The 11,137-nt window shown below is 45.5% G+C and overlaps 2 protein-coding genes across 3 annotated transcripts; both read right to left on the reverse strand.

The window, feature by feature from the left end:
* Window positions 1–1,663: 1,663 nt before the first annotated feature.
* On the reverse strand, window positions 1,664–2,575 carry LOC118223205 (olfactory receptor 4C11-like). Its single transcript, XM_035409446.1, has one exon. The coding sequence runs from the start codon at window positions 2,573–2,575 to the stop codon at window positions 1,664–1,666; it is 912 nt and encodes a 303-aa protein (XP_035265337.1).
* Window positions 2,576–3,408: 833 nt separating this feature from the next.
* Window positions 3,409–9,974, reverse strand: gcna (germ cell nuclear acidic peptidase). 2 transcript variants are annotated; one of them, XM_035408260.1, is made up of 13 exons: window positions 9,882–9,974; window positions 9,180–9,281; window positions 8,656–8,839; window positions 8,503–8,569; window positions 8,353–8,402; window positions 8,157–8,223; window positions 7,832–7,911; window positions 6,962–7,405; window positions 6,424–6,589; window positions 6,197–6,341; window positions 5,709–5,844; window positions 5,364–5,568; window positions 3,409–4,271 (listed from the first exon to the last, which is right to left on the reverse strand). In XM_035408260.1, the coding sequence occupies exons 2-13, from the start codon at window positions 9,267–9,269 to the stop codon at window positions 4,040–4,042; spliced, it is 1,866 nt and encodes a 621-aa protein (XP_035264151.1). In that variant the 5' UTR covers window positions 9,270–9,281; window positions 9,882–9,974; the 3' UTR covers window positions 3,409–4,039. The 2 variants fall into 2 exon arrangements, with proteins under 2 accessions (XP_035264151.1, XP_035264152.1); XM_035408261.1 differs by lacking the exon at window positions 9,882–9,974 and adding an exon at window positions 9,664–9,840.
* Between the last annotated feature and the right edge of the window lie 1,163 nt (window positions 9,975–11,137).

The raw sequence follows: 11,137 nt of genomic DNA on the forward strand, positions 1-11,137 counted from the left end.
TTGACTGGCATCGTCAGTCACCTGATCTGAATCCAGTTGAACATGTTTCATATGCTGATGAGAACTTAAGGCAACTAGCCCCTGAAACAAGCAGGAATTGAAGATGGCTGCTGTACAGGTCTGGCAGAGCATCACCAGAGAAGATACTTAGCACCTGGTGATGGGTCACAGACCTCAAGCAGTCATTGCATGGAAAGGAAGTGCTGTCTTTTATACGTGGTAAAACCAAAGTGAATAAAAATACTCTTAAATAAAAGTTTAGAATATAATATTTAACTATGTATGAATATGTGTGTTTGTTTAAAAATCTTAAATGGTGAAGTACAGAGCCAAATCAAGAAGAAAAAAAATGACTTTGTCCCAAACATTATGGAGCTCACTGTATAAAGAAACATCCATATACTGTTTTAAGCTGACAGTTTGATGTGCCAAACACAGAATCATTCTACTTTCAAAAACATCTCAAAACAGTATTCTGTGGCCTCCTTCACATGCCTAAATAATGCTCCTGGTTATTCCGTGTCTTTAGAGTCTTTTTTTGAGCAAGCTCAGAGTTTGAGGCTGCAACTTGCCTTGAATGTTACATTCACTATGAAACGTTTGGACCAATCTTTGAGGCATTTTTGGGCCCATTTTGGTGGCCAGGCCAGACCCTTAACGAGGACCAGCAAGTGATGATTTTAAGAAACATCACACCGTACACCTAACACAGTGTGCAGCACTTTTTCATCCTGAACACAGCCCTCGTCTTCGTGCCTGAGTCTCAGTAAAGTGGGCCATGCTCAAGTCATAGAGGGCCCTCGCCTCTTCGCCCTCCGCTGCTGTAGACTGTGTCTGAAGTGATCGTGTGGCCAGTTTTTTCAAACCAGTATTTGCTTTTTTTGTCTCTTTGCATATCTTTGCTCCTGAATGTTTGTTGGATGTTTTGTACAAATGGATTGCATATTCTATTTAAATATCAAAGTATTGAATAAACAACTCTTAAGCTTCTGTTCTGTCTCTGTGCTGGTCTACATTCTGGTCTACTGTTGTGTGTTGTGGTTCTGCTACATCTATTCATGAATCCATCTTTTATTTAATGGTCTTTGATGTTACATTGGAACAATTAAAAGGAACAAGGGCAAACCTCTTGACGTTCATCTGCTGTAGTTCAATTTTTAGATTATTTGGTTACAGTATTACTTCCTGGTAAAAAACTAAATGTGGCCTTCTCTGTGCAGTGTTGATTCAGCTTGCAGGGCTTGAATCAATGCCTGATAACAAGGCTGTTTCCAGCATCAATGAACCCAAAATGATTCAGTGTGTACCCAACAAGGGGCACTGAACACAAAACATCATAATCTGGAGGCCAGAATCAGAGAGGGCACGAGTCAAGAGCTTTATTTCCCTGGAAAACCACACAACAGAAACAAGCCTTTTGTTCTGCATTTGATTTGGCTTAGATGGAAAAAGTACCCATTTCTGTGCGTGCATGCCATATCCGATGAGGGATATTTTTCAGACTTTAGCATTCACTCCCTCCCGAATCGGGCTGTTGAGTGAGGTTTATCAATATTTCCACATTGAGGGCTTAGAGGATGAATGCCTATTTGACTTGCTGCTTAACTCATGTTTGTGAATAAAGAGAAGAAACCATGTATGAGGCAAGCTTGGGCTGTCCACATCATTGACCAGGACTGATGTCACTGCGCGGCAGGGTCTGCAGCAGTCTCTTCTGCAGCTCCCGGGAGCGGTATCCGTACACCAGCGGAACCAGCGAAATGCCCAGGTTGTAGGCGTTGGAGACGGCGATTTCCAAGGTGTCGTACTGCAGGGTGTTGGGCAGCAGGTAGCTGTTCAGCACCACGGGCACCGAGTAGCAGAGCATCTGGATGGCCTGTAGGGCCAGGGTGACCACAGCTCGGCGGGAGTGCGGGAGCCCGTGGAGGTCCCGGCACAGCAGCAGAAAGCAGCCAAACGTGGTCAGGTAGGAGGCTGGCAGCACCAGGGCACTGACCGAAATGCAGAACGCCCGCAGGGCCAAGTTTTCAGAAAGGCAGCGGCCCACCACCAGGGGGCGGCAGCGCGGCAGGTCAGCATTGACCTGTACGTGGGTGAGCGCCATGCACAGAGCCACCGCAGAGAGGAACAAGGATGCTCCCCACGCGACCACCACCAGCGCCTGTTTGCAGCGGGGCCTGAAGAGGAGCTCGTACCGCAGGGGCCACTTGATGGCCACGCAGCGATCCACAGCCAGGGCGGCGCTAAGGAGCATCTCCACCATGGAGCAGGCCTGGGTGGCCGCTATGAGGATGAGGCACTGCGACACCAGCATGCCCGACTGGGAGATGAACAGCGCCGCCGTGGTGGTTTTGAGGAGCAGCTGCAGGTTGTCACAGAAAAGCAGGTGGACTAGAAGCAGGAAGCGCAGTTTGCTCAGCAGGGAAGGTGGCCTGGTGATGGCTAGCACCAAGGGGCCACTCAGGAGCATGTTGACCACATAGCTCAGGCTGGAGGAACACAGCAGGACTTCATAGTAAAGGTGCGAGTCCATCTGAGTCAACACCCACATCCCCGTCTCATTGCACGTCCTCATGATCTGCCTACAACACACACCATGAGCTAATTGTAATGCTTTTTTACAGAGGTCCACCTTCAGATACCACAGAGGCAGCAAGTAATCAAACCATGTAAGTTTACTCTTTTTTTATGGCTCACTTCTGCATTGAACCCACAACATTTGAAGGCCAGGAGGGATCTTGTTTACCACTGTGTAATGATCTTAACCACATCAGTTTGTCCAATTCTGGTAGTACTAATTAAGAAACATGTCTTACAGCAACAAAACCTTCTGTAGGCTTACTCAATCCATGTTCATTAACATTCTGAAATGTAAACGGTCAGTCTGTCCACATTTGGGTATAACAATATGAACATGCTTACCTCTCATACAGATTCCAACTGGAAGTGGTCAAAAAAAACACACCTCTGATCAAATATGTAGTCTCTCACACGTCCCATCCATAACGGGTACATCTGAAAAAAATCTGAGAAAATATTTTAAAAAGTTGCCGTGGATGGTCCTGGTCTACCAGAAGCAGAGCAGATGAATGGTCCCTTCGACAGAGAGAAGGCTGTGGAGATCTCCTTACAGTGTGTACAGCACTGTGCTTTGTGGTGTTGTCTGCATCTCTGTTTCACAAAGCACCACTTCACTGTGGTAAGGTGCCTTCTCTATCAGGTGTATGTGCTAACAGATGACAATTTTATTTACACTGGCGCTGCACTGAATAGAAAGGAGGAAATTAAAATGCTGCCCCCCCTCCCCTCCCTCACACCACCCCCTAAGGGGGCATAGGCTGCTGGGAACCATTTTGTGGACTTTGAACATGATGATACCCTGGGTGATGGGACAGTTTACACACTTTCCACATTTTGAGCAAGTCTTTATTAGGAAATTCCAAAAATTTTCACAGAATGGTCTGGGATACATTTATACTCAACACTTAGAAAGACTAGACTTCACATCAACAACAGGCAAAAGACCAGTTAAAACAAGTTAAATGCTACAATGAAACCTGAGGATTATTCATGAAGACCAGTGCATAATCAATAACTGGTTTCAGGGCTATGCATAAAGACATTTTTTAAAAATCCCTTTCCTGTCAATTTTAAATCAGAATCTGTAGTGGGCCAGTTTCACATAATGCCAAGATTGTATAAAATAAAATAACATTAAGTACAAAATTAAGATTCCGTAAAGCAGGACTTCATGTAACACAAGCCAACCAGGCTAACTTGGTGCAGCCGTGATAGATTGAAGGATTCAAATAAAAAGTAAACAGTCAACTGTGCAGCGATCAACGTGGTCAAACCCCATTCAGCTGTTGACACTGAAATGTTCCTTTTGGAAGCAAAATCATCTTAAGAACAGTTCGGACCAGTTCAGCTTTTGACAACTCGGTCAGGACTAGGAGAAGAAGCTGATGGCTCAGGTGAGGAGTTGGGTGAGGTATGCGAGACCCTCGCAGGGTGCGGCCGGGACCCCCTGCCAGGGGCCTCAGCTCTGGCTGAGCCGAGTCTTGGAGGCGAAGTCGGCGCTGAGCTTCCGCATGACGTCCGCGTGGCTCTGACCCCCCAGCGCCTGCCGCACCGTCCCGTAGTTCTCCTTCACGAAGCTGGCGAAGGGGGTGGCGCCCCGGGGCTTGGCCGGGGTGAGGAGGACCAGCTGGCCCGTGCACAGCGCGCACACAAATCTCTGCGTGTCCAGGGACTTGGAGTGACGTCCGATCCTGCACAGTGAACAGGAGGCGCATGACACTAATGCATTATTACACTTTCCCTGTCAATCCATTAAAATACAAATCTGCTCCTGGGGATCTTACTGATACCTATTCTCAGACAACTCTTTAAGTATTCAGCTTTTAATTGAGTATTGATCTGGGGTTCACACTTATTGATTTTTCAATATGCTAGAAGTTCTCAAAGTAATGTTGTTAGTGGAGCATTTTTGCTGATCAAGAGAAAGTTTCTCTTCTAACTTTTTATTCCAATGTGATCCTTAGGCAAGGATAGGACAGCTGCCTCAACAGAGTATGCATAAAAATGAGACCCTTTAATTACCTAAAATTGCAAGTTTCTTTTAGCAAAAACAGACCTAAAGCTACGCCATTTTGTCAACAAATGAAACTGCCCAATGATGACAATGGAGATCAGCATAACTTGAAAACAGAAATAAGACGTAATTAAATGAGTTTAGCTGGAAGGAAACTCTGTGATCTATAAAACCTGGACTGGGATTAAATTAATTATTCCTATCAAAGGTCTTCACCGTTCTTTAGAAACCCAAGCGAGTTTAACTCTACAATTTTAACCAGGTATTCATGTCCAAATCTGCCACGAGCTTGCTGTCTCAGGTTAGCAAAAAATAACAGACCGGAATATTTCAGGTAGGCTTTATAACAGAGCAACCCAAAGCTGCTGTACGCAGCAGTTATGCCTTGGCGGGGGCATGTATTTACTTACCTTGGGGCAAGTGTGGGACAGTTATGACATTTTGGACCTGTGAATACCTCTATGTCAGTGACAACATCACTAAGGTGAGTCTGAAGACTAAATTGCACTGCCCTTCAATGGAATTGGCAGCATCAAACTTCATGTACCCTTTAAGGTTACCTGTCCAAAGGTACACAACCACAATTCCAAACATAGCCCAGGCCCCAGATTATGATTTATGATGGAAAATGAATAGACAGAAATATTTAAAGACCGCAGGGACCAGTTATTCTTGTTTAACCTCAAAAACTAAACCAAATGTCAACAATTCTCCTACAATCACAAAAACAACATTCTGAGTTGGGTGAATAAAAAGATGGCGGACTCACGTGTTCTTGCAGCGACTGCACTGGTACTGGTACTTATAGTTGATGTCGTAGCTGTGGCAGCGGGTCACCATAGGCAGCTCCGGGTGGGTCAGGGTAGCCTTGCGGGCGTACAGCTTCCAGAAGGATCCGTGCCCGTCGCGCACGCCGTTGATGAGCCAAGTGGCAGCATGGCACATCTCATGGACCAGCGTGTCCCTCAGCCGATCTGGGCGGTGGGGTTGGGGAAAACGGACAAACCGGTTACTAAAGGTATGGAACACATACCCCAAACCTGCACGACAGATCCTATCATGCGAACGTGTCAACAACTGAAAAAAGGGACCTGTCAGATGAGTGGGGAGTTACCTGCAGAGTCGCACACTTTCTCCGAGAGCTCGATGCGGGCGTAGCGGTTCCCACCCCCCCTCTCCTGCCCCGTGATGCAGTACCCCGCCGTCTTCCGCATCTTCTTATTCCAGCTGACAGACATGTCAGAGGGGAGCTGAGGAACAAAATAACCGCGTTACGTCCCTCTGCATTCAGTAGGGGGGCGCTCTCAAATCAAATCCGCCCACAATACAGCAACAAGGACAACAAAAATTGGAACATAACACGAAGTCCCTTGTGTGCAAAATTTCCCGAACATACTATAAACAGATTCATTATAAAAACTCACGAGAACTAAACCCAAACAACACAAAACATATACAAACAGTTGTAGGCGTTAGACAAAACAGGTCAGGCCAAAGCAGGGTCGTAACATATTGGGGGCTCTTCCGGGATGCAGATCAACAGAACCCTGACACTGGGCAATTATCCAGAGAGACAACTAGACAGTGTGTGCATCTACATACCTTGCTATCAAAGACACTGCTGTTGTACAGTTTATATAGTCTGCTGGTGAGCTCTTCCTTGTTCTGCTTGAAGCTGCGGTTGTACAGAGACCCAGGGGCCGACAGAGTCTGCAGGAAACAGCCCGGGGTCTTGCAGGCATCCAGTCTAAAACCCAGAACAGAGCCATTTTCACTCACTACACTCCTTACCCAGTAGTGCCACTCTGAATGAAAGAAGAAGATAGTACCTGCTGCCTGTTGCTGGTCTAGGCTCTGTTAGGCTGACATGGGGTCGACTGCTTGCTGGCTGTACTGGGGTCCCATCACGCCGTGACCCTTTCTCCACCTTGCGTGGACCTGTCCCGCCCAGGCCCTGCCCATGAGGTACTGACAGACAGGGCTTCTGCTTGGGCTCTGAACACCAGAATCAAAGAAACAGAAGCAGAACTTGTTCATAGCCATTAACTATATGACCATTCAAAATATTGCTGCAAGACTACCGCATAAATGCATAACTGCGGAAAAGCTGGCCACAGGAGAGAATGCACAAAGGAATCAGAGAAGCCAAGTCATTGCTTATTCACGGACATCAATTCACAGCAGATTCTGAGCAGGCACATTTATCTTTATGCCATCCAGATGTGCTGAGGATGGATATTTGGATGAAAATATCTATGAGTGAATCTATGCAGCAGCTTCTCATGTCCAGTGCCCCTGCTCCTGCCAATCTGCCAGCTCTCAACTCGGGACTGTCTGGAGGCAGAGAAGTGACAATGCAAGCGCTACCTGGGATGGGACTGGGCCTCTGTGTGCTGTTGCTGCCCACGCTGTGGTTCCGTTTGAGCCTCTCCAGCAGCGACAGAAACTCCTCCTCGGAGCTGGCCGAATCGTCCAGCGGGGGCGGAGCTCGGTGCGTCAGCTTCGGGGTGACCGAGGAGCAAGAGGAGGAGGAGGAAGGGGGAAGGAAGAAAGGGGAGGGGGTTCTTGGGGTGGGGGCAGGAGCCGAGGCGGAGGCGGAAGCAGAATGAACACGCGCCTGGGCCCCGCCCTCCTGCCCAGCTGTGCGTGGCCCGCGCGGGGTGTGGCGAGACTTCCAGGTGCTCCTGATGACCACTCCTTCATCTCTGTCACTGTCACTGTCGCTGAGGAAAACGGGCGACTCCCACTGAGAAGGGGGGCGTCTCGCCACAGGCCGGGGGACCTGGAGAGACTTGGGGGTCTTCGGTTTACCTGCAGTTGTGGGCAAGGACTTAATGTTAATCGCAGCCATAGAATAAACTCTCTTCTGGCTTGATATGGGGCCCTTACTTAACACGTGTGATTAGTAAACCGCTTTAACCTACAGTGAACAAATGAGGAATGATATTGCAAGTACTAAAAATTCTACAGAGGAAAATCATTCAATACTGCCCAACATTATGCATGTATGCATCTTCATTTAGCAATGTTAGCACATATATATATATTGCTTTTCAAGAAACCGAGCACCACAAACATTTTAAGGTGAATGTCTATCCTACGAAGCTAAACATTGCTTGTTAATGTGTGAAAGTCGATATTTTTGTGATAAAGCTGAAACCCACAAGTGCATGAAAGACAAGAGAGAGCAGGACAGAACATTGGAAGTGTGTCATAAATAGACGGACAAAGGCTCACTCTTGGGAGCGGGTTTCTTCATCCTCTCTGTGGCAAAGTCATCATCAGAGGAAAAGCTGTCCACGATGAAATGTTTGAGGCTGTGAAGAAAGAATGAAGAAAATGCAAGACAGAAAAAAACAGTGTAAATGTGAGAGGAAACCATGAAATCCAAAAGCCTGAGGGATTGGTTAGTGACACATCAGAGGCTATGAGCATGAACGAAGGGGAAGATCTTTAGGGTGCGAGGAAACACTGAGTTTTAATATTTTATTTTTGTTTTTACAATCATTGCAAAAGCAAGACGAAAGAACAACCCAAAACACTTGAGACGTAAAGCGCAGACCTGTCATCACTGCTGTTCCTGAGTGCTGCCATTGGCTTGGACTTGGGTGTTTTCACTTTACTCAGGACTAGAAAGGGAAAAAGACAGTGAAAAGAAGGGACGCGGAGACAATTTCACTGGTAATCTGCCCACAGGACTGCAGTACTAATGGCCTATTCACAAATTTGACCCAAAAGCCCTCAGATTTGATACTTACACTCCTCAAAGCTACTGTCACTGCCAGAGCTAACCCGCTGGACAGGTAGACTAGAGTAAGAGAAAGAGAGAGAGCCAGTTAAAAACTGACACATAATAATAGGAAACACATAAGCAGCACATCACATCACCACCCCTTCACTTCTCCCACCTGTTACTCTGTGGTCGTGACAGCGGTCGCTGGGCAGCTGGTTTAGGAGTGGCCTTCTCAGCCAGAACTGTCAGAGAAGGCACAAGGTCAGAATCTAGGCTTCAAGTCTGCTACTGCCAAGGTCAGTGCATCTAAAGGTAAAGGTCCACTCACAATAGTCAACGTTATTGTTGCTGGAGTCAAGCCGGACACGGTTCTGGCGGCACTCCTCGTTTCCCGGCCAGTTCTCCTTACCCGAGCTGTCACTGTCTGACAGCTCGAGCGCGACAGTCGATGCAGGACCAGCATTGCGATCTTCAGTTAGCGGATGCCTACCCTTCCCTATGCGTCTGGCCAGCTGAAAGTTAAGCAAGCCAGGTGAGTGCAATTGCTTCACAGCAAGAACTTGTTTCCAGACACTAGCGCAAAACGTCAACAAGTAACCACCAGTGGTTCTGTCTGCACAGCACAGTTTTTATAATGCTCCCACGTTAAAAGGAAGCTACACCATAATATATTGAATTTATAAAGACGAAAGAGGTTTAACGCTAGGTCTTAGTATAAACCCCACTTATAACACAAAATTTTGAATGGTTCAACCAACAAATCATGCAAGATTCTACAGAATTTGTTTTCCACCACAGACGCATGACAGATCAACTAAAGAAATGAGCACGAAAGTCAACATGTCCATGCACCTCTTTCTCGGCTGAGTCCAGTCCTCCTGGTCCGACCCAGCCCAGCTTCCCAGCCACCCTCTTAAACAGGTTGTTGGTCTCATCGTCCATCACCGCAAATTCCTATATTCGGAACAGACCGTTACCTAGGCCAATTCGACGAGTTTCTTGGGGATACGACATAACAAGTAGCTAGAAGTCAGGCGTAGGATACAGTGTAAGGTTCGAAATGCATAAGTAATATATAATAACTAACGTTAAGCTATTCCGTGTACTGATGTCAGCGGTATCGACTGGATAAACTGATGCTGGCAAGCTAGCTAGCTCCTGTGTCTTGTATGCCACTTCATTGTAAATGACGTGTGTCATACCTAAAAACAAAGTTATGTACTAGATAGCTCATCTAATTTACCGACCCTTCAGTCGGCGTAATAATCTAGCAGGCAACACGATAATTACGTCAACAAACTAGTAGTCTATTAAGAAATACTAGCTAGTAACTTACGCGTTTTATTTACTCATATTCTGGTAACAAGTCACTATCCGAGGTAACGATATCCAAGTTAGCTAGTGATGTGCATGCTGTCGATAGATACTCTCAGTTAAGTCGATTTAACCATTTGTCTGGTCATATGCTTTCTTTCTCTCTCTGTATTTTACCAGCAACAAAAAAACATACATTTAGCTACAACTAGGTGTACAAAACATTATTTGGGATCATACCTCCCGTATCACCAGCTTTCCTTTAAAAGGAGCCTATTCAAATCTGGCGCACCGGAAGTTATTTCAACTGTTTCGACCTAGCTACAAGTTACAACTTCCTATGTAGCGAACGCTTGAGTGGTTAGTGCGACACCACCTAATTGCATTATTATCTCAAATATCAGTTAAAATGTTGAAACAGTACTCGGAATAATCAAGAAATATTCGTTAAACCGAGTGTGCAGGTGCAGTTTTAGTAAGAAGGTGGGTTTTCATGCAGGGTATTGTGCCGTTTTTGCCGCCATTTTGTTCGAGTTTGGGGAAAAATTCAATGAATTCAGAAATATCCACATTGGACATTTTGCGGTTTTAAGCTTACCTAGTCGCTATAGCCCCTGCCAAGACATGATTATTTTTCGTTCTCACGAGCTTCACTTTAAGTAACGTGCTTCACAAGTCACTTCTAAGTCACTTCCAAAAGCCTAAAATGTTATCTGAGATATTTTCTTCACTACTGCAGTAGATGGCAGCAAAGGGTAATCTGTATCCTAAATGAAATAAAAATCTAAATAAAACAAAATAGTTCTGGGGTTACACTGTCAAACCTATACAATTCGTAACGTGTGCTCTATCAAAAGATTATAATTTTAATGTCTTATCCAAAATACTTCTGCTTCTAATTTTGTAGTAGACTGCGGTTGGCAGTAAAATATGGTTGTGATCCCCATGTATTGTTTCAAAGACAATATAATTTTGGCTAATTTCCTGATTCTGTAATACCAGCGCTGATGCGGGTGTTTTATTTTATTTTAGTCTAATCATATTTGACTCTTATTTACTTGAAATTGTCTTCTACTTCCTCCCATTTAGTTTGCACCCCTTTGCTTTTGTTTTGATTGTACAGGGCACTCCCCAAAATGAGTCTGGCTCAGCGTTTCCCATAGGGAAAAAATCCTCCACAAAGGTGCTGCAAAAAACAAACAAAAAAAAAACTTGGCTTTAAACCCATAGTGGTAAAACAGTGGTCAATGTGCCCACCCCCAATTCATTTGCACAAATTACATGTATTAAATGTAAACAGCAACCCTGGCAGCTGTAAGCCATATAATGTAATGGCTAGGGAACTGTGCTTGAAACTCACCCAAGGTTGCAGCACCAGTTGTACCACTATTGTTATACCCTTGAGCAAGGTACTTAACCTGAATTGCTTCATTAAAATATCCTGTATGAATGGATTGTTAAATGAAATCAAATCTGGACAAGAATGTCTGCTAAAT

This window comes from Anguilla anguilla, chromosome 3 (assembly GCF_013347855.1).
Source record: "Anguilla anguilla isolate fAngAng1 chromosome 3, fAngAng1.pri, whole genome shotgun sequence".
NCBI classification, from domain to species: Eukaryota; Metazoa; Chordata; class Actinopteri; order Anguilliformes; family Anguillidae; genus Anguilla; species Anguilla anguilla.

What these genes read in the sequence shown, in the direction of transcription:
- LOC118223205 (XM_035409446.1), bottom strand. Translation starts at nt 2,575, where the DNA reads ATGAGGACGTGCAATGAGACGGGGATGTGGGTGTTGACTCAGATGGAC.
- gcna (XM_035408260.1), bottom strand. Translation starts at nt 9,269, where the DNA reads ATGGACGATGAGACCAACAACCTGTTTAAGAGGGTGGCTGGGAAGCTG. An exon ending in AGGAACAGCAGTGATGACAG is followed by an intron (nt 7,912 to 8,156) that starts GTCTGCGCTTTA and finishes CTTTCTTCACAG; the next exon opens with CCTCAAACATTTCATCGTGG. An exon ending in GAGGCCCAGTCCCATCCCAG is followed by an intron (nt 6,590 to 6,961) that starts GTAGCGCTTGCA and finishes TCTGGTGTTCAG; the next exon opens with AGCCCAAGCAGAAGCCCTGT.